The 25,452-nt window shown below is 42.3% G+C and overlaps 1 protein-coding gene across 2 annotated transcripts in view; it reads right to left on the bottom strand.

Moving 5' to 3' along the window:
• LOC115076588 (protein-arginine deiminase type-2-like) overlaps positions 1-25,452 on the bottom strand; it is a 113,255-nt gene that overhangs the window by 75,069 nt on the left and 12,734 nt on the right. For both annotated transcript variants that reach the window (XM_029578187.1, XM_029578189.1), the window contains exons 3-5: positions 15,632-15,704; positions 9,026-9,087; positions 5,638-5,755 (exon numbers count right to left, since the gene is read on the bottom strand). In XM_029578187.1, coding sequence (XP_029434047.1) covers positions 5,638-5,755; positions 9,026-9,087; positions 15,632-15,704 — 253 coding nt within the window. The remainder of the gene's footprint in view (positions 1-5,637; positions 5,756-9,025; positions 9,088-15,631; positions 15,705-25,452) is intronic.

Below are 25,452 nucleotides of genomic sequence, written 5' to 3'. Positions count from 1 at the left end.
AAAATTATACTGTATCTAAAACTGAATCTAGCTGCTTTGCAAAAGTCTATTATATGTGAAATCAAAAAACATATTAGAATGTTATGCCCATATAAGTCATTTCCACAAGTTTATATTCACTTTATAGAATAGTATTCTGAACGCATATGCATCAGAATTAAATGTTCTGTTCATTTGACAACATTTCTGGAAAACTTAAGTTGTTCAGTGGGTGTTCTCTGTAAAAAGCCAGCATAATCAGTCACAGAGTAGGTGATGTCATCTTACGGTGCCGACAAAAATTCCTGTATAACTTTGGAAAAGCCTTGAAAGCTTTTCTTAGCAAAGGTCAAACTCCTTACATAGTCTCTGCAACATTAGCCTGCTCAATCCTGTACAATAGCTTAACAAAGCCAAGTCCAACAGGGGAGAATGTGTAGCTTATCCTGCTGCTATGCAGAACATTAGCTACAGGTAAGCAACTTATTTCTCCATCAAGTAGGACATATCAGCTACACACGTGGGAATCCCTAGCTAAGGGTAGTTTTCCAGCAAAAAAGGGAAAAACCATCAATGGGCAGAAGAAGATATTTTTATATTCTTGTGGGGCTAGCCCCTTTACAGTTTTTTCGGAAGGAGCGAGGGAAGTTGAAACAACCCAACACCATAAAAATGGGCACTGAGAAGACTGAAGCTGCATCCGAAGGAGGCCATGAAGGACAGACTGATATAACCTTTTCTTGCACAAAAGTTCAGCAATTCAGGCAATTATGAAAGAAATGTGTGGATGGAAGTCCAAATCGCAGCTTTGCTAATTTCCTCAATGAGTTGGGTCTGAGATGGGTAACAGTGGCCACGGCTCTAACATTCGGAGTCTTAATATGATCTACTTTGGCATATCAGAAGGAGATGTCATTTTCTATTCAATTAGAAATGGTACATTTGGCCTCAACAAATCCAAGCATGTTTGGGTCAACCGAAACAAAAAGGTTGAATGCACTTTCTAAGGGCTTTGGTTTGCTCCATGTAGAAGGCAAGGACTCTGTCAATCCAAAGTGTGTAGGTCAAGTTCATCTTTGTGAGAATGGAAAAAATGTTGGAAGAACAACTGATTGGTTAAATAGGAAATCTGATATCATCTTCAGCAGAAACATGGGACATCATCACCTTATTCTGATAAAACTTACTATAAGGAGGATCTCATATTCTAGAGGGTGGACTTACAGAGCTGACAGTCAGGACCAAGGCAGCAGAAGAGAATCAGGAAGCAAAAGTGTAGTCAGACAGGCAGGGTAGAGGCAGGCAAAGTTTGTGCAAAGTCAAGAAGATTTAGATTTTTTTTTCCTTTTTTTTAATATTCTGCTTTCACACTTTTCAATCACAGTCAAGAGCAAGCAAGAGGTTGGGGCAAGCAATGGCCAGGGCAGGCAGCGGACAAAGCAGAGTTAGGAATCAAGCCACATCACAGGAGAAAGGCAGCAAAACTAAAGCAAAGCACAGAAACACACAGAACCAAAACTTGTTGTTCAGGTATTGGCTCCAAGGACTTAGCTTCCTTTTTATAGGAGAGCAGTGATGATGTCATCAGAGTGCACCCATAAGAAATCCTGTGCACTGGGCCTATAAAAATACTGATTTGTTGAGAGCCCTAGACAGAGCTGCAGGATAATTCAGAGGATCAGGATGCTGGGAACTATGCTGGACACAGAACCTTGAGATAAGGGGTGCCAACCACTGTGCCAACACCCCACGGTAGGCAGCATGTTACAGTGAAAAAGTCCCTAAGGCCTGAAGCTCACTGACTCTGAAGCGAATGCCATGAAAAATATGACCTTCCAAGTTATGTGCCTGATCATACTAAATTTCATAGGCTCAAATAGAGCTTTTATCAGTTGAGTAAGTCATAAGTTGAGATTCCAAGAGATAGCAGGTGACTTATAGGAGACTTCAGTTGAAGCAAGCCCCTCATGAATCTGGAAACTTGAGGCTGTACAGAGATGGGTCTTCCTTGTAAATGCCAGTGATATGTTTCAATTGCATCAAGGTGTACTTTAATGGAGTTGGTATTTAGGTCACGCTCCGAAAAATGTAAATAGTATATAAACAGTTTTTGTGTGGTTCATGAATGCAAAAATGGAACAAATGAAACAGTTTCCCAGGGGGTATCAAGATGGCTGCATGAGTGGATGCATCTCTCACTGCTCTGATTTTTTCTTAAGATTTCCTTATCCAATTTTTTTTTTTTAAATTTTATATTCTGTTTTTCACACTTTTTTCAGCGCTTCAAAGTGGATTACATTCAGGTACTGTAGGTATTTCCCTATCCCCAGAGGGCTTATAATCTAAATTTCCTCCATTATTATTTTCCTCCATTATGCCTCATAAGAGAAAAGGGAAAGTTCGGGTTTTTCCTTCTGAACCCTCTTTCCCTTCAGACCAGCGCTCCATCATTGAGTTTGTTATCCTTACCTCAGATTTGGGGGCTTCTAGCCCCATTGGTGTGGCGGAGAGAGGAGCTTTGCTTTCGCCTGGTGAGATATCATTAAGCCCTCCAGACCCGAGACCACTGCAGTTAGCTTCTCCCCAGAGTGTCACCGGGTGATGATCTCACTGAGCAGCCTCAGCTGGATGGAGCTGTCGGCGTTCTGCATGAATGGACTTCACGTTTCTCCAGCTCTCTGCAGTTTGATCTGCCTGTGGAGAAGGGAGCTGACAGCAGAATCCTATCCCCAGAGTCATCGGAGGGGAATGCGTTTGTGACTGGAGTTAGAACTGAAGCTTTTGTTCAGCCCTACGACCCCCATTGGAGATTATTAAACTGGCTGTGGTCACTCTCTAATCTCTTTGGGATTTGATTGCAGGTATGTCTCTCACTTTCAACGATCAATCCAGGCACTTAGAAACTGTTTCTCAGAAGTTGGAGTCTGTTGCACAGGATCACCAACAAATTCTACAGGAACATTCCTATTCAGGCTTTGGGGAATGATCTTAAAAGTTTGTAGGCTTCCAATGCCACAATTATTTGTGAGCATATGTCTCCTCTTAGAATGCTTGAATCCATGGAAAATGTTTTGAGGCATTTAAACTTGAGATTGTTGAACTTTCCCAAGGTTCTTGGTGAAATGCCATTAATTACGTTTAAGAGGTATCTGGTTTAAGCTCTTAAAGTTTCCTCTGATCGAATTCCCACTATCAAGAAGATTGTTGTGTTTGTGGCATTGTGGACCCTTTGTCGCGATGGAGATGACTCCGCCCATGGGGAGAGCCCCATGGGGAACCACTGTGATAGGCTGAACTCAGCAGACACAGTGGGGCGGATTTTAAATGCCCTGCGCACGTAAATCCGGCTGGATTTACGCGCGCAGGGCCCTCGTGCGCCGGCGCGCCTATTTTGCATAGGCCGCCGGCGCGCGCAGAGCCCCGGGACGCGCGTAAATCCCGGGGCTTTGTAAAAGGAGCGTGTCGGGGACGTGTCCTATATGATGCGGCGTTTCGGGGGTGGGACACGGTGTTGCGGGGGCGAGCCCGGGGGCGTGGCACCGGCCCGGGGGCGTGGTTGAGGCCTCCGGACCAGCCCCTGGGTCAGGTGATGGCGCGCCAGCAGCCCGCTGGCGCGCGCAGATTTACACCTGCTTTTAGCAGGCGTAAACCATGCAACAAAGGTAAGGGGGGGGTTAGATAGGGCCCGGGGGGGGGGGGGGGGTTAGGTAGGGGAAGGGAGGGGAAGGGAGGGAAAGGTGGGGGGAGGGCGAAGGAAAGTTCCCTCCGAGGCCGCTCCGAAATCGGAGCGGCCTCGGAAGGAACAGGCAGCGCACGCTGGACTCGGCGCCCGCAGGTTGCACAAATGTGCACCCCCTTGCGCGCGCCGACCCCGGATTTTATAAGATACGTGCGGCTACGCGCGTATCTTATAAAATCCAGCGTACTTTTGTTCGCGCTCGCGCAATTTTATAAAATCCGGCCTAGTATGGATAGAGGCTTTATTGTACTGCTGTAGATAGATGGTAAAGCAGGAAGGTAAGGCACTGATCCAAGAAGTGCCAGTACATTCAACAGGCTCAGATGTGAAGTCTCACCCAGATGTTTCACGATAGGCAGAAGCCCACAGTGTGGGTAATGTCACAGCTGGTGGGTGGAGCTGGAGCACTGGATTGTAGAGGTACTCACAGGAATGATGGTGTCTTCCTGATGGTGGAAAGTTGGGACCGAAAGTCCGTGGTGCAGGACATAATGGCTGGTAGGCCCTCGAGGAGCGAGTACCCGATGGTCCCATATCCTGAAATGTAGAAGAGAGAGAAAGACCCCCGAGGAGCAGTTGTCTAGTTAGAGAGGACCCCGAAGGGTAGTTGGAAGTGAGAGACCCCCGAGGAGCGGGTATCTTGAGCTTCTACTGGAGCGAGGTCCTTGGAGTGAAGCAGTGTCTAAGCGTGCAGCTTAGAGCGGTCAGAGTAGCTTAAACCGAAGTCCTTGCTAACTCAAGGTGGTAGTGGAAGTGAAGTCTAGATATACCCAGAGGTACTGACGTCATGCAGTGGGGCCGCCCCCGAGGTTCCTGCCATGACGTGTATTTGAGCGTAGGAGATATGCACGCTCACAACCTAGGAGGCCATGGGAGTGAGCATGGTGGATGAGGACGCCCATGCTGCATCCTGGTCCTTCCACCAGCAGGAAGGACCAGGATGCAGCTCCATGTGACACAGTACACCATAAACCACTGCCTCCTATAGGCAGCACCTGGCAGCTCCATACCTAAATAGACTGCAGTGGGAACTTGGCTGTGGTACCCGCTGTTGACATCACAGCCTCCTCTGCGTATAAGGCTCCTCTGGAGGAGCAACAAACATCTCAGCAATGGATCTCCTTCTTGTAGTACATGTTGCTACTTCCTGCATTCCTAGATCCTGCCTCTCCAGCCTTGCCTTGTCTCCCTTACTTATCTCTTCTAGTGTCTTCGTCCACCCTTAGCTTGACCTTTTGCCTGGATCTGACCTCATTTGCCTGCCTCATGGATCTGACCGCTTGCCTGGCCCTGACTGTTCATGCTAGTAGCCTGCCCTGACCTTGGCCCATCTCTGATTCTTTTAGCCTGCTGCCTGCCCCAATCCCTCTATGTCTCTGGACTTTAGTTATCTTCATCCCCCTAGGGGTTCACCTAAGTCCTGTCAGCCACCAGAACCCAAAGGCTCAAACTGCGGGGAAGGCGGCTGGTAAATGTGAAGCTCCAGACTGTCCCGCTACAGGGGGCATTCATCAGCTGCCGATGTAGGCCTCAGGGATTCGCTCTCAAGGCTGTGTGGACTATGTCGCAGCACAAAGGGCTTACATATCAGATTATATGCATGCTTTTACATGCACTGAACCCAGATCAATTTTAGAATAGCCATTTACACACATGAAACCAGGTTGTATACATGTAAATGGCTTTGAAAATTACTCCCTTAAAATCTAGACATTGTGCTAAAAATAAATACATGATGTGTGGGTTTCTCATAGGAAAATTAAGTTAGATGCTTGAGTGCACTTAGCAACAAATCACAAAATCCTTGTAACACAGGCAGTTAATTATAATTTGCACAGTACTTGTATTTTATTCTTTGTATGTTTTTTACACAGCAAATTTACTGACTGAAACGCATTGTCTGCTGTCTAATTTTGTACCTTCTTTGTTGTAAACATTTTCATCTCCCCCATCTTCCAAACGAGAAAGAATGCTGTCCTTATCACAGTTCACTAGTAGGATGGCACCTTGACCATCAGGACCCCAGGTCCAGGAGGCCTGGAACAGAAAAGACAATATAACCATCAAAAAAACTCTTAAATCAATACTAGTATTCATAGGCAAGGAAGTGGCAAGCACTCCTAATATATACAATGAAAAACCAGCAGATGTGAAATGGTGGCGCTATATCCTTGACCAGAACTCAGAGTAGCATGTTTTCCCATCAGGGACTATCTTTCTTACTAATACTTTTCATTGCTATAGTGCCACTCCATACAGGTTACCTCCATGCATTATACTAAGGGTAGTAACTGCCGCTCCATGCAGGTTACCCCATGCGTTCTGTTACGGGTAGTGATTGCTGCTCCATGCAGGTTACCCCCATGCATTATACTAAGGGTAGTAACTGCCACTCCGTGCAGGTTACCCCATGCGTTCCGTTAAGGGTAGTGACTGCCGCTCCGTGCAGGTTACCCCCATTCGTTCTGTTAAGGGTAGTGATTGCCACTCTGTGCAGGTTACCCCATGTGTTCTGTTAAGAGTAGTGACTGCCGCTCTGTGCAGGTTACCCCCATGCGTTCTGTTAAGGGTAGTGACTGCCGCTCCGTGCAGGTTACCCCCATGCGTTCTGTTAAGAGTAGTGACTGCCGCTCGGTGCAGGTTACCCCCGTGCGTTCTGTTAAGGGTAGTGATTGCCGCTCCGTGCAGGTTACCCCCATGCGTTCTGTTAAGGGTAGTGACTGCCGCTTCGTGCAGGTTACCCCCATGCGTTCTGTTAAAAGTAGTTTTTACTGTTTCGTGCAGGTTACACCCAATCATTCTGTTAAGGATAGTAACTGCCATTCCATGCTGATTACCCCCCTTGTAGAAATGTTACACCATCCCTTTCTTCAAGCCTTTAGGGATCCACAGTGTTTGACCCATGCCCCTTTGAATTCATTTACTGTTCTAGTCTTCAACACCTCTTCTGGGAGGGCATTCCAGGCATCCACCACCCTCTCCATGAAGAAATATTTCTTGATATTGGTTCTGACTTGTCTCCCCCTGGAGTTTCATATCATGACCACTACTTCTACTGTTTTCTTTCCAGTGTAAAAGGTTTGAAGTTTGTGCATCGTTAATACCTGTTGGTATTAACTGCTGCTCCGTGCAGGTTACCCCCATCCTGCAGTGGCACCTGTTGAGAAGGAGTCCCCCACTTTGGGGGTTACTGGAGTAGCTGCCTGTTTACCTCCAGTCTCGGCATCGATCCCTTCTGATGGTGTGGGAGAAGAAGTGCTTTGGAGTGGCGGTGAGTCGATGAGCGTCCAGGTTGATAAATCTAAACCTTGCCAAACCATCAGTAATTACCTTGGAAGCTTTGTGGAATGCTCTTGTGACTTTGGAATCTTCTATTTCCTCTTTAACTACAGTTATTATGGACTCTAACAATCGGCTTTTGATTAATTCTAATTTGGTATCATCCCAGAATACTAAACTTCTGGATTTAGATACACATGTAACTTCACTTGAAAAGATTCAACACCAACTGGTTCAATTGGATATGGTTCATTCAGAGAAAACTGAGAATATTCAAAATGCTTTATGCTCTTCAAAATTGAGAATTATTAATTTTCCAGTTATTAAAAAGATCTCTCCTGTGGAATTATTTCTCAAAATTCCCAGTGCTGTGATGTCTATAATAACTAAGGCTTTTTATTTGCCTCAACCTCAAGCCGAAGAAGTTCCTGGAGGCAATTTTCCATTAGATGCTTCTATGGATTTGACAAATTTTTTTGAAAATTCCCAATCAATAGAGGTTTCACATCGTGGGACTCTCTTAGTGACATTTGCTTTTTCTTCTGATTATAATAATGTTCTACGTTTTTTCTTTCGCAATTGATCTTTGTTATTTTACAGTCAAAAGGTATGGATATACCCTGATCTCACCATAAGAATTTCTTTCTTTTTGTTCTGAGGTTCTTGCTAAGGGAGGTCAATTTGTTCTGTGTTACCCCTGTAAATGCTTTATTAGATACTCTAATGTTAAATTTTATTTTTTTTTGAGCCATCCCAACTTCGGGCATTTCTAGACTCACCTCTGCCCTAATATAATAGTCTGGCTTATAAAATGTAACTGGTGTCCTTTCTCTCAGCATTCCTTTTTCTTTATTTCATGGTTCTCTAGTCACTCATTTTTGCTCTTGTCTCCCTTCTGTTTCCTACTATAATATGTGAGGTACTTTTTTTCTTTTCTTGATTAAGAAATATGTTAATATACCTTGTTTTATTTTAAAAATGTTAATACACCTTGTTTTATTTTGTATCTCACATTTCTGTACAAGATGTTCTTGTAAATTTATTTTTTAAATTGCATAAAATAAAAAAAAAATTAAAAAAAACTCATCTCTTGGTCAGGGAATTGTGCCAGAATCACTAAAAAAAAAAATCACTTATTAAGCTTGTGTTAAAGAAGGGGAACTTGTCTAAAGATGAGCCATCAAGCTTTAGGCCTATTTCTGTTGTTTCTTTCCTGGGGAAGTTAATGGTAAAAGCTCCTTGTTATGGTGCACGTTTCTCATCGTGGGAATGGGGAACAGGTCCCTGTCATGCTCCACCACCAATGACGCTGGTGAAATTTGGCCTCCTCGCTAATGCTGGCATCACAGAATAAACCCGCACAGGAAGAACTGGAAATTGTGCTTTTTGGAAGCGTACATGTGCATGGATTGCTCACAGAGGGCCTGATTTACTAAGCAATTTTCCCATAGACACAGAATAGGAAAAAAGTAAATCAAGACTAAAGTTATGTGCAAGTGTGCGATCATGCATAAATGTATGCAAACGTGTACATACATGTATGTTAAAATTACACATTTTAGATCTTGCACGCACAAAATAAAATACATGCACGTGAGAGTAGGAGTGCAATTATTTTATCCTCTTTGTTTCTCAAATTTGGTAGGGACTGTAGAGCTAAGCAGTCAGTGTGCATGGGCAGGACCACCAATTAAAATCAAAGACAGTCTGAATATACAAAAACATAAGAAGTGCAATGGTTCATTGAGCTTAGCATCCTGTCTCTGGCCAGTGGTCAAGCTGGGTCACTTGAAAGTACAATCACATCTTCTGGCAACAGATTCCACATCTTGTGTATTGACTGACAAAAAATCATAAAATTTTTTTTAATTTGCTACCAGTTAATTTCAAGGAGTGTCCCTTAGTACTATTGGAAATGCTAAATTCCATTCTATACAGTTCAAAGTCTTCCCAAGCAGCTCCAAAGAGCTCGTCAACTGCATATGTTCTTTTCTACCAGTTACAAAGAAGAAAACAAAGACACATTACCTTATGCGGATTATTTTTTTCCACTACACCATCACGGTCGGCATCCACATCCAAGCTTATCTCTGAAATATAACATCAATTATGAGACTCTTTACTCATAGCTAAATGACCTAGTTAAGGACAAAAAAGAAAAGATAAGAAGACTAAGAGAGCACAAGGGAAGAAAGCAATGCACAAGTGCCGACATGGCTTAAGCACCTAAGCTTTCACCGTGGGCCGGGTCTTGCAGTAGTGGTTCTCGGACAATAGTGTCCCAGAGTCCCTCTGATGGACCAGGGGACCTGCCCTATGCTGAGGAGGAGGAGCTTCTCATCAGGGATTACATTCCGCCTCAGCTGATTGGTCCACGCACTGGTAAATCTTTTTTAAAAATGTTGCCACTGTAAGTGGCCCAGCTGTGCTGATCTGAGGAAGCCGGTGCACAAGCTGTAAAAATGGCTGCTTTCGTGTTAATGATGTGCAGGGAGAAGCGGGCGCAGGATTGTGCTGAGGGAGGAGGGAGTACGTCCTCAGGAGCATCAGGTTAGAGGAGTCTCTCCCTCCCCTCTCCCTCCAGAAGATGTAAGATTGTGATATGGAATGGCAGGTCCAACATCCCCTACCCCTCGGAGGTAAAAAGGGGGTGCATGCTTAGTCTAAGTGGGTCCTAAAAGATAGGAGGTGTTCAAAACTATTTATCATGACTTACGTTTTCAACCCTTGGCACAGACTGGGGTTCCTGGCTCCGTTTGGAACTGGCTGAAATCCTTTTATATTTTTTAACTTTTTATTTATAACCAAGCCAAGATACAAGCACAACTTAACTCAGTCTGATACATATTTTGAGCATACAACACAAAAATGCATGGCCCTGAACATGACTATCAATTAGTAAAATAAGACTGAGAGCAATCCGTTTTTGATGGATGGAATGCAGGTTTTATATTCATTGATTATAAAGTTTTAATTTATTGATTTATATTCTGCTTTTCTGCACTTCAAAGCAGATTATATTCAGGTACGTAAATATTTCTCTGTCCCAGAGGGCTCAGAATCTAAGTTTGTACCTGAGGCGATGGAGAATGAAGTGACTTGCCCAGGGCCACAAGGAGCAGCAGTGGGAGTTGAATGCTGGTTTCCCTGGTTCATAGCCCACTACGCTAACCCTTAGGCTCTCCTCCACTCCTTGTAGCAAGGTTTCACCCAAAAAAACTTAGGTGCCCACATCCAAAAGTATTTAGCTGGATAACTTGTGAGCTATCCAGCTAAATGCAGACTTTTTAATAGTTTGGACACTTATCCAGCTAAAATTTAGCCAGATAATGTGGAGATATTCTGGGGCAGAGTTAAATTAGCTGGACAATTTATCCAGTTAACTCTGACATTCAGAGTTAGCTAGATAACTTATCCAGCTAATTCTGGTCATGCCATAGAGTTGTCGAATAAAGTTATCTGGCTTTCTCCATGGACAAGTATTACAAATAGCCAATCAAGATGAGTGACATCATCCAATCTAGTACTCCTTTCTGATCATGTGCAGGTATTCCCACACTAGTGCCCCCGTGTGTGATTCTCTTCAGTCTTATTTCGTCCTCTTCAGCAAACAGTCAGGAATACGTTTTCAGGAGTGGATAGGGCACCAATGCAGTGACTTAAGAAGAGGAGTTATGTGATCGTAGCGACCTTTAAAGTTGTACAGCTGAATTTAGGACAGATTGCAGTGGAGAGAGATGGCTTGCTGGGAGACCTGTGAGGAGCTGTTTGCAATAGTCTAAGGGGGAGAAGATGAGAGAGTAGATAAGGGTTCTGGTAGTGTGTTCAGAAAGGTTTTGGATATGCATAGAGAAGGAGAGAGAGGAATTGAAGAGGACTTCATGGATATGGACTGATGGGTCCGGGGTGATGACTGGGTTATCTACAGAAACAGAGAAAGGAGGGTTGGTTTTGGGGAAAAATATAAGGAGCTCCGTCTTGGCCATGTTGAGTTTAAGGTGTCTCTCACTCAGACACACATATACACAGGCTCTCACACAGACACATACTTACACAAACAGACAGGCTTTCTCATTGGCACACACACATGCACACAGGCTCTCACACCCACATAAACACATGCACACTGGTTCTCCCACAGACACATACACAAGCTGACACACAGAGATACAAAGTCACACACATGCACACAGACTCGCTCACAGGCTCTCACACAGACACATACACATGGACACAGGCTTTCACACAGACACAATCTCAGACACACATGCTCTCACATAGGCACTCACATGCACACAGGCTCTCACACAGACACACATGTACACGGGCTGTTACACAGAGACACGCAAACACACAGACACACATAACTCATAGAAACGTAATAACAAAATAGCATGAACTAGTCTGTCAAAGACCAAAGACAAAACATTCCTCACTATCAAACCCATGGCAAAAAATGTCCAAAATGGGTGAAAATAGTGTTTCAGTGTTGTGAGCTTTCCTAAAGCCTCATTGGTAAATATCAAGTAAATCTTGGACCTCTATAAGGTTTAAGGTTTATTTTATTTATATACCGTCATTTCAGCGGTAGCCTTCATGACGGTTTACATTACAATAAAAACATAAGAAAGTTACAATAGTTTATAAATAAAATAAAGTAAAATTACTAGCTTACAGAAATAGCTTAAAAGATAAGATTACTAAAAGACAGAATAAAACTATACATATTAAACAAAATTTTAAAATCATGCAGCTGATTCAGTACTGCTAACTCATTTACCCTTAGCTAATAAAGGAAGAAAGGAGATGGGGAGATAATTGTTAAATCACCAGGGTCAAGACCAAATTTCTTTAGGATAGGCTGCACAGTGGCAATTTTCAAACTGGCTGGCATTATTCCCTCAGAGAGTGACAAGTTTACTAGATGGGAAATAAACCCATTTAAGTCAAGAACCTTCATCAGTGCAGTGTTGGACACAACACCTTATTCATTTTTGCCAGAATATTCAAAAAAGTATTAGGAGAAACTGCCTGAAACTGATTCCATGTTCTTTCATCACTCAAAGACATGGCACTAAAACAGTAATCAGAAGACACCAAATCATCTACTTTCTTACTAGAAAACATACAACGGCACAATCAAATGTACTCAAAATAGATATGAGTATTGATTTCACAATATGAAATAATTCTTTGGAATTATTAGCTGAGTAATGAAAAAAACTCTCTTGGCTGCATCAGTAGCCAATCTAGATTGGCTAGACATATAGAAATGTACTCATATTGTTACTGATATGAGAAAATAATTGTGAACTCATTTAGCATCTCACTGAAGAAAATCTGAACAGTAAGAGTAAGCACACAACTATGGTGCTCTATACAGGTCTAGATCTTAAATCAATCCCATTCCCATATGCAGAACGGGTAAAATGTCATATTCTGGTATAGGATACATTTCAGAATCTAATTTATTCTGAGACCCTTAAAGAGTTTAATATGTAGAAAGTGTAGAGTCATACATTTGGAGTGCCGAAAATCAAGGAAACAAGACAGTATATAAAGGGGGAAACCTCTTGCTTGCATAATAGTGCAACAAATAAATCAATAGTTAGTAAACTGGCCAACAGCTAAGTTACCCTGGTAAAATTACCTGGATAGGTTTACCTGAATATTCAGCAGGACACTTCTCTCACTGAATATACTTGGTTAAAGTTAGATAAAGTAATCCATGTATCTTTAGAACATGCCATACTGGGTCAGACCAAGGGTCCATCAAGCCCAGCATCCTGTTTCCAATAGTGGCCAATCCAGGCCATAAGAACCTGGCAAGTACCCAAAAACTAAGTCTATCCCATGCTACTGATGCCAGTAATAGCAGTGGCTATTTTCTAAGTCAACTTAATTAATAGCAGGTAATGGACTTCTCCTCCAATAACTTATCCAATCCTTTTTTAAACACAGCTGTACTAACTGCACTAACCACATCCTCTGGCAACAAATTCCAGAGTTTAATTGTGCATTAATAAGGAAGGAAAGAATTTGAAAAGAAGCTTGCTGTGGAAGCAAAACTCATAATAAAAATTTTATCAGGTACATTTGAAGCAAAGTGCCTGTGAGAGAGTCAGTTGGACCATTAGATCAGTGGTTCTCAAACAGGTCTGTCGGGATACACTAGTGTCGCAGAGCCAGCAGAAAATTGATCTTTCCTCATCAGTCTGGGCAGGAGTTGCCTGACTTTTCTTTTATTGGATATGACAGGAAGCTGCTCTTGCTTTCTTCTTCTTTCTTGCCAGTGGGAGGTAGATCCCTCCTCGTTCACCCAGATTAGAGCACAATATCACCAACTCCTGTTCATATGGGCCCGGCAGGACACTAACTTTATCTTCCTCTGCCAGCCCTGGCAGTGAGGCTGATGATGCTCTCTTTACCCCATTGGGCCTGGATGTGAAAGCAGGAACATAAAGGAGAAATGTGCATGCTTTATAGATCCACTGCTGCTGCCTCCTCAGCTACCTGTCCTCAATGCTTCTTGCCCTCATCTGCTGCTGATAAGAATGGAGGGAGACTCTGGATTCCTGTCTTTTAGCCAGTTTGTAATCCACAAAAGGACATCGCCACCTATCCCATGACTTTTTACTTTTCCTAGAAGCCTCTCATGAGGAACTTTGTCAAATGCCTTCTGAAAATCCAAGTATACTATATCTACCGGTTCACCTTTATCCACATGTTTATTAACTCCTTCAAAAAAGTGAAGCAGATTTGTGAGGCAAGACTTGCCCTGGGTAAAGCCATGCTGACTTTGTTCCATTAAACCATGTCTTTCTATATGTTCTGTGATTTTGATGTTTAGAACACTTTCCACTATTTTTCCTGGCACTGAAGTCAGGCTAACCGGTCTGTAGTTTCCTGGGTCGCCCCTGGAGCCCTTTTTAAATATGGGGGTTACAATAGCTATCCTCCAGTCTTCAGGTACAATGGATGATTTTAATGATAGGTTACAAATTTTTACTAATAGGTCTGAAATTTCATTTTTTAGTTCCTTCAGAACTCTGGGGTGTATACCATCCAGTCCAGGTGAATTACTACTCTTCAGTTTGTCAATCTGGCCTACTACATCTTCCAGGTTCACCATGATTTGGTTCAGTCCATCTGAATCATTACCCATGAAAACCTTCTCCAGTACGGGTACCTCCCCAACATCCTCTTCAGTAAACACTGAAGCAAAGAAATCATTTAATCTTTCCGCGATGGCCTTATCTTCTCTAAGTGCCCCTTTAACCCCTCGATCATCTAACGATCCAATTGACTCCCTCACAGGCTTTCTGCTTCGGATATATTTAAAAAGTTTTTACTGTGAATTTTTGCCTCTACGGCCAACTTCTTTTCAAATTCTCTCTTAGCCTGTCTTATCAATGTCTTACATTTAACTTGCCAACGTTTATGTATTATCCTATTTTCTTCTGTTGGATCCTTCTTCCAATTTTTGAATGAAGATCTTTTGGCTAAAATAGCTTCTTTCACCTCCCCTTTTAACCATGCCGGTAATCGTTTTGCCTTCTTTCCACCTTTCTTAATGTGTGGAATACATCTGGATTGTGCTTCTAGGATAATATTTTTTAACAATGACCACGCCTCTTGCACACTTTTTACTTTTGTAGCTGCTCCTTTCAGTTTTTTTCTAACTATTTTTCTTATTTTATCAAAGTTTCCCTTTTGAAAGTTTAGCACGAGAGCCGTGGATTTGCTTACTGTCCCCCTTCCAGTGATTAAATCAAATCTGATCATATTATGATCACTATTGCCAAGCGGCCCCACCACCGTTACCTCTCTCACCAAGTCCTGTTCTCCACTGAGAATTAGATCTAAAATTGCTCCCTCTCTCGTCGGTTCCTGAACCAATTGCTCAGTTCCTGAACCAAATTGTTTTGACACTCACCAGCATATTCAACATTGCTAAATTTTCAAAATACAGTAGCAGCCAGCAGCAGCATAGTGCTCCCCCCATCCCAAAATGATGAAAAGTGTAGTAGGACCAATGCCCCCCCAACCCAAGATAAATAAAATATTGTAGTTAGTCTGGTGTGTCCTACCTACTTTCCCTAAATGAATTAAATATCGTAGTGGGTCACCTCCTAAGATGAATAAAAATTGTGCTTGCAAGAACCCCAGCTCTCGCCTCTGGAGTAGAATCAGACCTTGTAGCCACTGAGGCTTCAAAAATGCTGAAAAAGCCCAGCGGGAGGAGAAGAGGCTGGGTTGAATAGATAAATGTCTGTATAATGATCAGCTGTACCAACATTTTACTCTTCATTTATTCACACCACTGCCGTTGAAGAAATCTGTGGACGGTCTGTCCAGAGACAGCTGTCACTGAACAGGTCAATCTCCATTCAGCACTCAGTCCTCAACAGGGAAAGCATAGTCTAGGATTAGACAGTTATATAATGATATTAAACATTTTGGATAAATTGCATTTTTTTTTCTCAAATTCTGCTTTATTGGGGGAAAATTTGATGTGAAGAAAATAAAATGTGATTGTACCCACCATCACTCTCCAGCAATTCTTTTATTTCTGGGTTTGCTTAATTTGCTTTAACAGAAGCTGATGAATAAAATCCCATTGCATACACTTACCAATGCCAGTGAGGTAGACCCCAGCTTTGTCTATTGGAGCATCTGCACCTGGACCATAATAGGCAACAGTGACCTGCAAATATATAAAATAGGTTTCTGTGAGAGCTAAAATGTAAATTAAAATTAATGGAACATAGGTGATTTATAGGTAAGAGTTTTATTTTCCCATTAAAATATTTTGGAAGCAATGTTTCAATGGATTTTTTTTAGATTTTGGATTTTTTTTTAAAAAAGAGAGGACATATCCCAATTTTCAAGTGTATCCAGCTAAAATAAAAGAAAAACTGTGAAATAATGCTTTATTAGGGCTTTTGTCTACTACACATTTGCTGTTTTCTTTGGATTTCATTAAGGGTTGAAAAAAAAGACACTTATTACATAGAAACATAGAAAATGGCAGCAGAAAAGAACCAACTGGTCCGTCCAGTCTGCCCGGCAAGCTTATGGTAGCATCTGCTGTGCCATACAGGTCACCCCCTTACTTAGTTTCCCAAACCATCAAAGTCAGGGCCCTTGTTGGTTGCTGTTTGAGTCCAATTCCCTGTTACCTTTTGCCATTGAAGCAGAGAGCAATGTTGGAGTTGTATCTAAAGTATCAGGCTTATTGGTTAAGGGTAGTAATTGCCACACCAGCAAGTTACTCCCATGCTTGTTTGTTTTCCCAGACCTTAAAATCCAATGTCCTTGTTGGTTGCTGTCTGATTCTAATTCCCCTTTTCCTCTTTTCCCCCTGCTGTTTAAAGCAAAGAACAATAATGGAGTTGCATCAACAGTATGAAGATTTATTGGTTAAGGGTAGTAACCGCCACACACCAGCAAGTTACCCCCATACACTCTTTTCTTCATTTTCATCCTCTAGCCTTTAGGGATCCTCAGTGTTTATCCCATGCCCCTTTGAAATCTTTCACCGTTTTTGTCTTCACCACCTCCTCCAGAAAGGCATTCCAGGCATCCACCACCCTCTCTGTGAAGAAATATTTTCTGATGTTGGTTCTAAATCATTTCCCTGGAGTTTCATTATGTGACCCCCTAGTTCTACTGATTTCTTTCCAATGGAAAAAGGTATCTGAAGATCTGTATCATATCTCCCCTGCACCTCCTCTCCTCCAGGGTATACATATTTAGGTCCTTCAAGCTCTCCTCATAAGTCATTTGATGGAGACCCTCAACCATTTTTGTTGCCCTTCTTTGGGCTTCCTCCATCTTGTCTCTGTCTCTTCTGAGATATGGTCTCCAGAACTGAACACAATAGAGATGTGAATCGGAACCGGAATCAGTTCGGATTCCAGTTCCGATTCACATGTGGATTTTTTTTCATCGGGCCTGATCGCGGTTTTGTTTATTGGCTGCACCCGAGCCGATAAACAAAAAACCCACCCCGACCCTTTAAAACTGTTCCCTTAGCTTCCCCCACCCTTCCAACCCCCCCAAAAACTTTTTATAGGTACCTGGTGGTCCAGTGGGGATCCCGGGAGCGATCTCCTGTTCCCGGGCTGTCGACTGCCACTAATCAAAATGGCGCAGCTGGCCTTTGCCCTTACCATGTGACAGGGTATCCGTGCCATTGGCCAGCCCCTGTCACATGGTAGGAGCACTGGATGGCCCGCGCCAGAATGGGAGATCGCTCCCTGGACCCCCACTGGACCACCAGGTACCTGTAAAATGTTTTTTGGGGGGTCGGGAGGGTGGGGGAAGCTAAGGGACTAGTTTTAAAGGATCAGGGTGGGTTTAGGGGTTATTTTTGTGTGCCGTTTTTCCCGCCCTCCCCCAAAACGATAAGAGAACCCCCACGAACAATATCGTGGGGTTTTCCTATCGTTTTGGGGGAGCCCTCGATTTCTGACGATTTTGAAAATATCGTCCGATATTTTCAATTGTCCAAAGCCCGATTCACATCCCTAGAATACAATACTCCAGGTGAGGCCTCACTAAGGACCTGTACAAGGGGACTATCAATTTCTTTTTCTTACTGGTTATTCCTCCAGTCCATCATTCTTCTAGCTTTAGCTATCACCTTGTCACATTGCTTCGCCAACTTCAGATCACTAGACACTATCACCCCAAGGTCCCTCTCTTGCTTGGTGCACAACTGCCCTTCACTCCCCAAGACATACAGCTCTTTTGGATTACCACACCCCAGAATCATAACTCTACACTTCTTGAGTTGAATCCCAGCTGCTATATCTTCGACCACTGTTCAAGCTTCCTTAAATCACATCTCATTCTCTCTACTCCTTCCAGCATGTCCACTCTGTTGCAGATCTTAGTATCATCCACAAAAAGACAAACTTTACCTTCTATCCCTTCCGCAATGTCACTCACAAAGCTATTGACAGGTCCCAACATCGATCCTTGTGGCACTCCACTTAGCACCTCTCTCTCTTCAAAGTAGGTTCCACTTTCCATCATACACTGACTTCTATCTATCAACCAGATTGTAATCCAGGCCACCACTTTGGCGCTCACTCCCAAGCTTCTCATTTTATTCACCAGCCTCCTATGTGGGACTGTATCAAAAGCTTTGCTGAAATCCAAGTAGATGACATCGAGCGCTCTTCCTCGATCCAATTCTTTAGTTACCCAATCAAAAAAGTCAATCAGATTTGTCTTATTGATTGATAAAATCCTTCAAATTCAGATCCAGTTATTTTGTTATAGGATGAGCTAAAAACAACATTCTATTTAATGAGGTTACTCAAATTTTTATCTTTTTTTATATATTTTATCTTTCCAATTTGGCAAACAATATTAAGAACTTTAACATATTTATTTATTTGTTTGTTTAAAATTTTTGTATACCAACATTTGTTAAGAAAACATCACATCGGTTTCCATGTAACATAAAATGGCCAACGGGGCTTTACAGTGAAAATGATAAGAGAACTGGATAACTCACGTAGCAGTAACAGAGATTTGATCCATTTTGTAACATCTAGTTAGAGACAAAGTTGTGATCCCCAATACCTTGATTACATAAACAAAAACATCAAGCAGACAAAAAAAACCAGGGCACCTGGAGTTGACATAATCCCTGCCCAAAATCTTGAAAAAAGCAGAGAAGCACTCACATCACAGCCCTAGGCCTTCATCTTGAAGATCTGGGAAGATAAGGATTAGGGAGGGGTAGTAGGAAGCAAGGATTGGTCCACGAGGCCTACATTTGTAAACCTTGGGGCAGGTTGGAGGACGGAAGAGGGAATTGGTCCTTAGGGGCCCTCATTTAATTTGTCAAACTTGTGTGAGGGAAGGGGGAATTAGATCACTGTAGCCCAACACGAGATGGGAGGGTGGGTTTTGTAATGGGAAGTACTTTCCATTCCTGAGCCTATAAGGGGCATGGAGCTAAGAAAGTTAAAGAGAGGACGGGGGAACTGTTGGAGGAAAAAGAAATGGGACACCTTCCTGCACTTAAACCAAACTGCAGGGCAGGAAGGGAGCAGAGCCAAGGGGCTGACCTAATTAAGGAGAAGGAGGAGCCACAGAGAGAAGGAGAGCCGTGGAGCCAGAGTAAAAAAAAAAAAAAAAGGACCTGAGAAAATAGCCACTGCTATTTCTAGCAACGGTAACATGGAATAGACTTAGTTTTTGGGAACGTGCCAGGTTCTTATGGCCTGGATTGGCCACTGTTGGAAACAGGATGCTGGGCTTGATGGACCCTTGGTCTGACCCAGTATGGAAATTTTATTTAAAAGAGGATGACCGGACAGGAACTCTCCCGCTATCAGGTAAACAGCAGTGTTCAGTTTTGAATTTTGTGACCATCTGGAATAAGGATTGCCTAGGGGGAGGTGCAGAGACAAGCTGCTATGATCCAAGGAGAAAAGCGTGAAGCTGTCAGCTGGTTTATCCTGCAAGTGAGTGGTGACAACCCTTCCCCAGCTGCAGAGCAGTGCTGGGGGAAGGGAACTTCAGGTTGCTATGAAGTGAAGTTAAAAACCTGAATACTGACAGCCTGGGCCGTTGCATGGATGCAACCTTTTGGGACTGAATGTTTGCACAGCAGTACTGGGGGGGAGGGAACTTCAGGGGGATCTGAACTGAGTTAAACCCTAAATGCTGACAGCTTGAGCTGGGGTAATGACGATGTCCTTTTGAATGTTTGCTAGAGCAGCACTGAGGGGGAAATGGAATCAGTTTTCTAGGAACTGAGCCAAAAAACCTGGGTTCGGGCAGCCTGAACCAGTCAGGATGCAGAGACTAATCCAGGTCTGTGGATGAGACTTTCTTTCCTCCTGTTGGTGTGGTACTGGAGGTCCTATAGCGAACATCAGGAGGAGACCCCAATGAGGGAGCCCAATCTGGCACATTGTATCTTGACCCCAAGGTGGAGGATCTTACATAACATAGTAAATCATGACAGAAAAGACCAAAATGGTCTACCCAGACTGCCCAGCAAGGTTTTAGAGTTGTAACAGCCACTCTCTGCAGGTTACCCCCATGCCTTCGATTTAGAGTTTTATGGACTGTGTTTTTTTGTTTAAACTTGGGGAAAAGCATAAGAGCAGTCAGAATATTCAACCGCAAGCAAGTGCCTCTGAGTATATCCTCTGAGTATATCCTCTGAGTATATCCTCTGAGTGCCTCTGAGTATATCCTCTGAGTATATCCTCTGAGTATATCCTCTGAGTGCCTCTGAGTATATCCTCTGAGTATATCCTCTGAGTATATCCTCTGAGTGCCTCTGAGTATATCCTCTGAGTATATCCTCTGAGTATATCCTCTGAGTGCCTCTGAGTATATCCTCTGAGTATATCCTCTGAGTGCCTCTGAGTATATCCTCTGAGTATATCCTCTGAGTGCCTCTGAGTATATCCTCTGAGTGCCTCTGAGTATATCCTCTGAGTATATCCTCTGAGTGCCTCTGAGTATATCCTCTGAGTATATCCTCTGAGTGCCTCTGAGTATATCCTCTGAGTATATCCTCTGAGTGCCTCTGAGTATATCCTCTGAGTGCCTCTGAGTATATCCTCTGAGTATATCCTCTGAGTGCCTCTGAGTATATCCTCTGAGTGCCTCTGAGTATATCCTCTGAGTGCCTCTGAGTATATCCGATTTTGTTTAAAGTTATCTGGGTAATGTTACCTGGGTAGCTTTAGAGCTGCTGTCCACCATGACCAGACATACCCAGTGATACCTGGCTAATTTGAAGCCCTGCCCCTGAAATGCCCCCACCCTGCTTCTGGCATGTGTTCAAGTATCAAACTTAATTAAACTTGCATAGGACGACCAAATCTTAATACAGGAGTGCTGAAAAGATTGACCTGCCAATTGTAAATACCAACGATGTCCCCAACAATCTTAGCAAATCAACTAGACGCAATAATGATTGAATTTTAACATGTTGACCTTCATAATAGGCATCATCGTGTAGTACTTTTGACTTTAGTACTCTGCCTTGTATATAATCATTGGTCAATAAAAACTTTTTTTTAGGCTTTTTATATTGCTATAAGTGAAAGTCCAGCACCATTTAAAATGTATATGCTGTTATGATATCAATATATTTGCGTAATTACACTCGAATTTTTGACTATCTTAAACTTGTGAAAATCAATTCATGCCCGAATATTTCAAGGTAAGATTACCAATGCCCTGTTTCGGACAGCAAAAGTCCTTTGTCAAGGGCTCATACAAATCAGGGCAGCGCTAAAAAACGCCATGATGCTGCCCTGATTTGTATGAGCCCTTGACAAAGGACTTTTGCTGACCAAAACATGGCGTTGGTAATCTTACCTTGAAATATTCGGGCATGAATTGATTTTCACGAGTTTAAGATAGTCAAAAATTCGAGTGTAATTACACAAATGCATTGATATCATAACAGCATATACATTTTAAAAGGTGTTGGACTTTCACTATAGCAATATAAAAAGCCTAAAAAAAAGTTTTTATTGACCAATGATTATATACAAGGCAGAGTACTAAAGTCAAAAGTACTACACGATGATGCCTATTATGAAGGTCAACATGTTAAAATTCAATCATTATTGCGTCTAGTTGATTTGCTAAGATTGTTGGGGATATCGTTGGTATTTAGTACAATTGGCATGTGTTCAAGTATACCATTTGTAGAGACCCTTTAGATCTCCACTAGATGGCCTTAGCTCCCAGCTCTTGGGTTAACCAGCAGTAGAAGGGAATACTGTTCCTAACAGCACATCGCCAGAGGCAATGCTGGAGTAGTGAGCTCCTGGTACATAAAGGGAGTTTAGGAGAGAGTAGTGCGTGGTTATTTTGGGTTTGTAGTGGACAGGTGCGGAGCTGTTTTCTCTTACTCTTTGATCTGAGTTTGGGCCTGAATGGAAGGAGTAAATGTTAATCAGTTGTTTATTGTTTTGAAAAGTACAAAGAACAGGAGATACACAATGAAGTTACTTAAGTGATATATTTAAAACTAATAAGAGAAAATATTTTTTTACCCAATGTGTAATTAAGCTCTGGAATTCGTTGTCAAAGGATATGGTGAAATCTATTAGTGTAGCTGCATTTAAAAACAGTTTGTGCAAGTTCCTGGAGAAAAGTCCATTAACCATTATTAAGGTAAAGTTGCAGAAATCAACTGCTTATTCTTGGGATAAGCAGTTTGGAATCTTTCTGCCTCCTGGGATCTGCCAGGTACTTGTGACCTGATTTGGCCACTGTTGGAAACAGGATCATGGTTTGACCCAGTATGGCAAGTCTTATGTTCTTATATATGTTTCTTTATTATGCTGCCATCTGGTGTCATTTGAATTATTGTACAACTTAGATTCCATGTTGGAGAGCTATTTTTTTCTTTTGGGATATTATTTGAATGTTGCTGAGCTCTATTTGAATATGTTCATGTTTTCTCTCTTTCCTTTTCCTATTGGTCCTCTAGCGAGCTACTATAACCCAGGTTCCTGCCCCACACACTTATGTGTTGGAGCCTTACAATGTGGACCGAGCTGCATCTGAATCTGATTGATTTGTTTTGGACCTGCCAAAAATGGTTTTTCAACTCTGCAGAGACTGTAAGCTGCTGCAGCCAAGATGAAGGAATATAAAAATACATCTATTTATTTATTTTGGAATTTATATGCTGAAAATCCAATCAAAATACATCTAAATCCCATGTGCTCTCCTGTGAATGACAAATATTCTGCTAGAATCAGCATCCAGCACTCACAGTATGTATTTATTTATTTATTTATTTATTTGTTTATTTAAGGATTTTTATATATCGTGGCTCGTTAGCAAACATCACCTCGGTTTACAATGAACATTAATTAGCAACAGGCTTTACAATCCAATATATATAAGTAATGATATATAGCTGATAACATAGAACTTACAAAAACTGAAATAAATCAAACTAGAAATTAGCTAGGGGGTATATGACTGGCGGATCAACTTAATAGTACATTATTAACAGTACAGATATTTTCAAGGTCAGAATTAGATGGGAGATAATTACAATATTAATCATATTGCAGGTAAATAGGACACCATGGTGTGTTTAGTGTAATTAAAAGTAACTGATTGGAATGAGAAGGTAGTATTAAATAAATGTCATGTGAACATTTTTTTTTTTTTTTAGTCTGAAGAGAAAGGTTCACAAATTGTAGGCTTGTTTGAACAGCCATGTTTTTAAATTCTGTTTGAATTTCTTGTGGCATTAACAAGTTGGGAAAAGGTCCTTACTGTTTGTCTTGTCCAGAGAACAGCACTATGTAGCCAGCAGAGGAGGAAGCCAAAGGAATGCTGGGAGACCATTTAAGGAAGAAAATGCACAATTTAGCTGGCTCTGTCTGTGTGTAAGGGGCGGGGATGGCCAGGAGTTGGAGCCAGGAGCTAGAAAGTGAGGAGTGCATCTGGCAGCTCTGCAATCAGTTCTTCTCCTGAAGAACTATTTAACAAGAGGGAGAGACAGAAGTCTGTGCTCTGAGGAAATAGAGAGACAGACAGCTGTTCTTGCTTTATAGCTAAGCTACAGGTAAAATCTCAAAGGACAGAGGAGCAGGTGCTGAGAAAATGAGTGACTGAGAGGCTTTGTTTCTAGAGATAAACTGGCCCAAGAGCACATGGATCACCCTCCTAAGAGATTGAGTTAAGTAATGTAAATTTTGCACAGAGAATATCTTAGTAGAGGAGGGAGAAGGTTTATTTCCTTGCCTTTTGTCACAAATTCAGTATCTCAACTGCTTCAGCCTTTCAGCCGGTCAAGCATAAACCCTTCCCACAGCCACATGAGACAGGGCTGAGAAAGAGAAGCTGATGGACCGGGGTCTTTCTGTAAGAGACTGAAACCAGGCCCACTTTCTGTTTAGTACCAAGTAAACCATTTGGGGAAGCTCTCTAGGAAAGAGAGAACTCCCACTGCAGTGCTCATCTATTTGGTTTGTTATCTAGCCAGCTCCACCATCAAGAGGGATTTCTTTATTTTTTTATCGTTTTTTTTTCCCACACAATTTTGTGTTTGGAATAGAGTGCATCCTTTACATTGGGGTGGATCTGTTTTCCCCCCCCCCCCTCCCCTTTTTGAGAACTCAGGAGTAAAGACAATTTTTTAAAGCTGTGTATTTCACTGCTTTTCCCCCCAACCTTTCTTTATTAGCATTCCTTATTTATTTATTTTTTTACTATCCTTATGAGTATGTTATTTGCCCTGGCTAACAGGCCATACCCAGTGTTATTTTTGCATTGCTTGATTTAAAATAAAAAACCTGCAGTACTTCATTACTGTACTGTTCCCCATTTAATGTTCTGGTTGGATTTACTGCCTACTTACACAACACTAGTAAAAAGGTTAATTACTGTTTTATTATAGTGTGATGATTTTATCTAGTCTGTGGTGCCACAAGGGAGAGGTGGATCAGGAAGGGCACAGAATTGTGGTATTAGGGTGACCAGGACTCTGTCACATCGGCTACGAACCCGAAGATAAATCATATTATTAGTAAATATAATTTCTCATGTAGTACTCCCCACCCCAAGCATAGGGGTAATTCATAGTCGAGACGAAGTCCCTTAAGTCAAAGCAATCTGGGACTGTCTAACTTCCTACTGAGGTTTAAGTTTGAAGCAGACTCGGTTGAAAACTAACAGCTCTCCTATTTCCTATTCAAGCTCCTAGGAAGCCTTCCGCCTTCCCTTCTGCTGGTAGTCTTCCCTATTTATTAAGTGGCTACCACTCCTACTAGAGCTGCGATAGTCTTCGTGTGATTGCTGAGCTGCAGATACTCATAGCAGCTGAACCAGGCTTCTGTCGGTACAGCTATTATTCTCATCTTGCAAGTCACTGTGAGTGCTGAAATGTTTATTTCATTCTAATGAATATGGTTTGGTATTAAAGAACCGAGTCCTCTGATATTTGGAAGTTGAGAAAGGCAAGGTTTAGCTGATCATATAGGATTTCAAATTAAAAAGCATACTTTGAGGGCAGGACATTTTAAGTTTGTGGTGCCTGTGCACCACAGGGCACTAATGACCCTATGTCCATGTATGGCTCTTCTAGACATTTACAGTACTGAACAGAAGATATAGCTCCCGCCCCTTCTCTGCCAACCTTATAAGCTAATCAAGATGCAGATAAAACAAATTAGGGTGAGTGAGTGGGGAGTTTGCCTGGTGGCTCAGTGACAGGGCTGCACACTGCCAAGCAGAGAAACTGAGCTTGATTTCTAGATCAGATCTTCCACGCAGAGGCAGTGTTGACATCCCCTGGGCAGAGGGAGTCCCAGTCATTGCGTAACAGTGTCATCCAGTGGCTAAATTTAGGGCCCAGGATTTCAGGGTACTGATTTATGTCCCTTGTCATTATGATGAGACGGCTAAGTGAATGTAGGGGATATAAAATGGGA

The sequence above is a fragment of the Rhinatrema bivittatum genome, chromosome 15, assembly GCF_901001135.1.
Source record: "Rhinatrema bivittatum chromosome 15, aRhiBiv1.1, whole genome shotgun sequence".
Classification (NCBI taxonomy): Eukaryota; Metazoa; Chordata; class Amphibia; order Gymnophiona; family Rhinatrematidae; genus Rhinatrema; species Rhinatrema bivittatum.
This window is presented reverse-complemented; position numbering and strand designations above follow the sequence as displayed.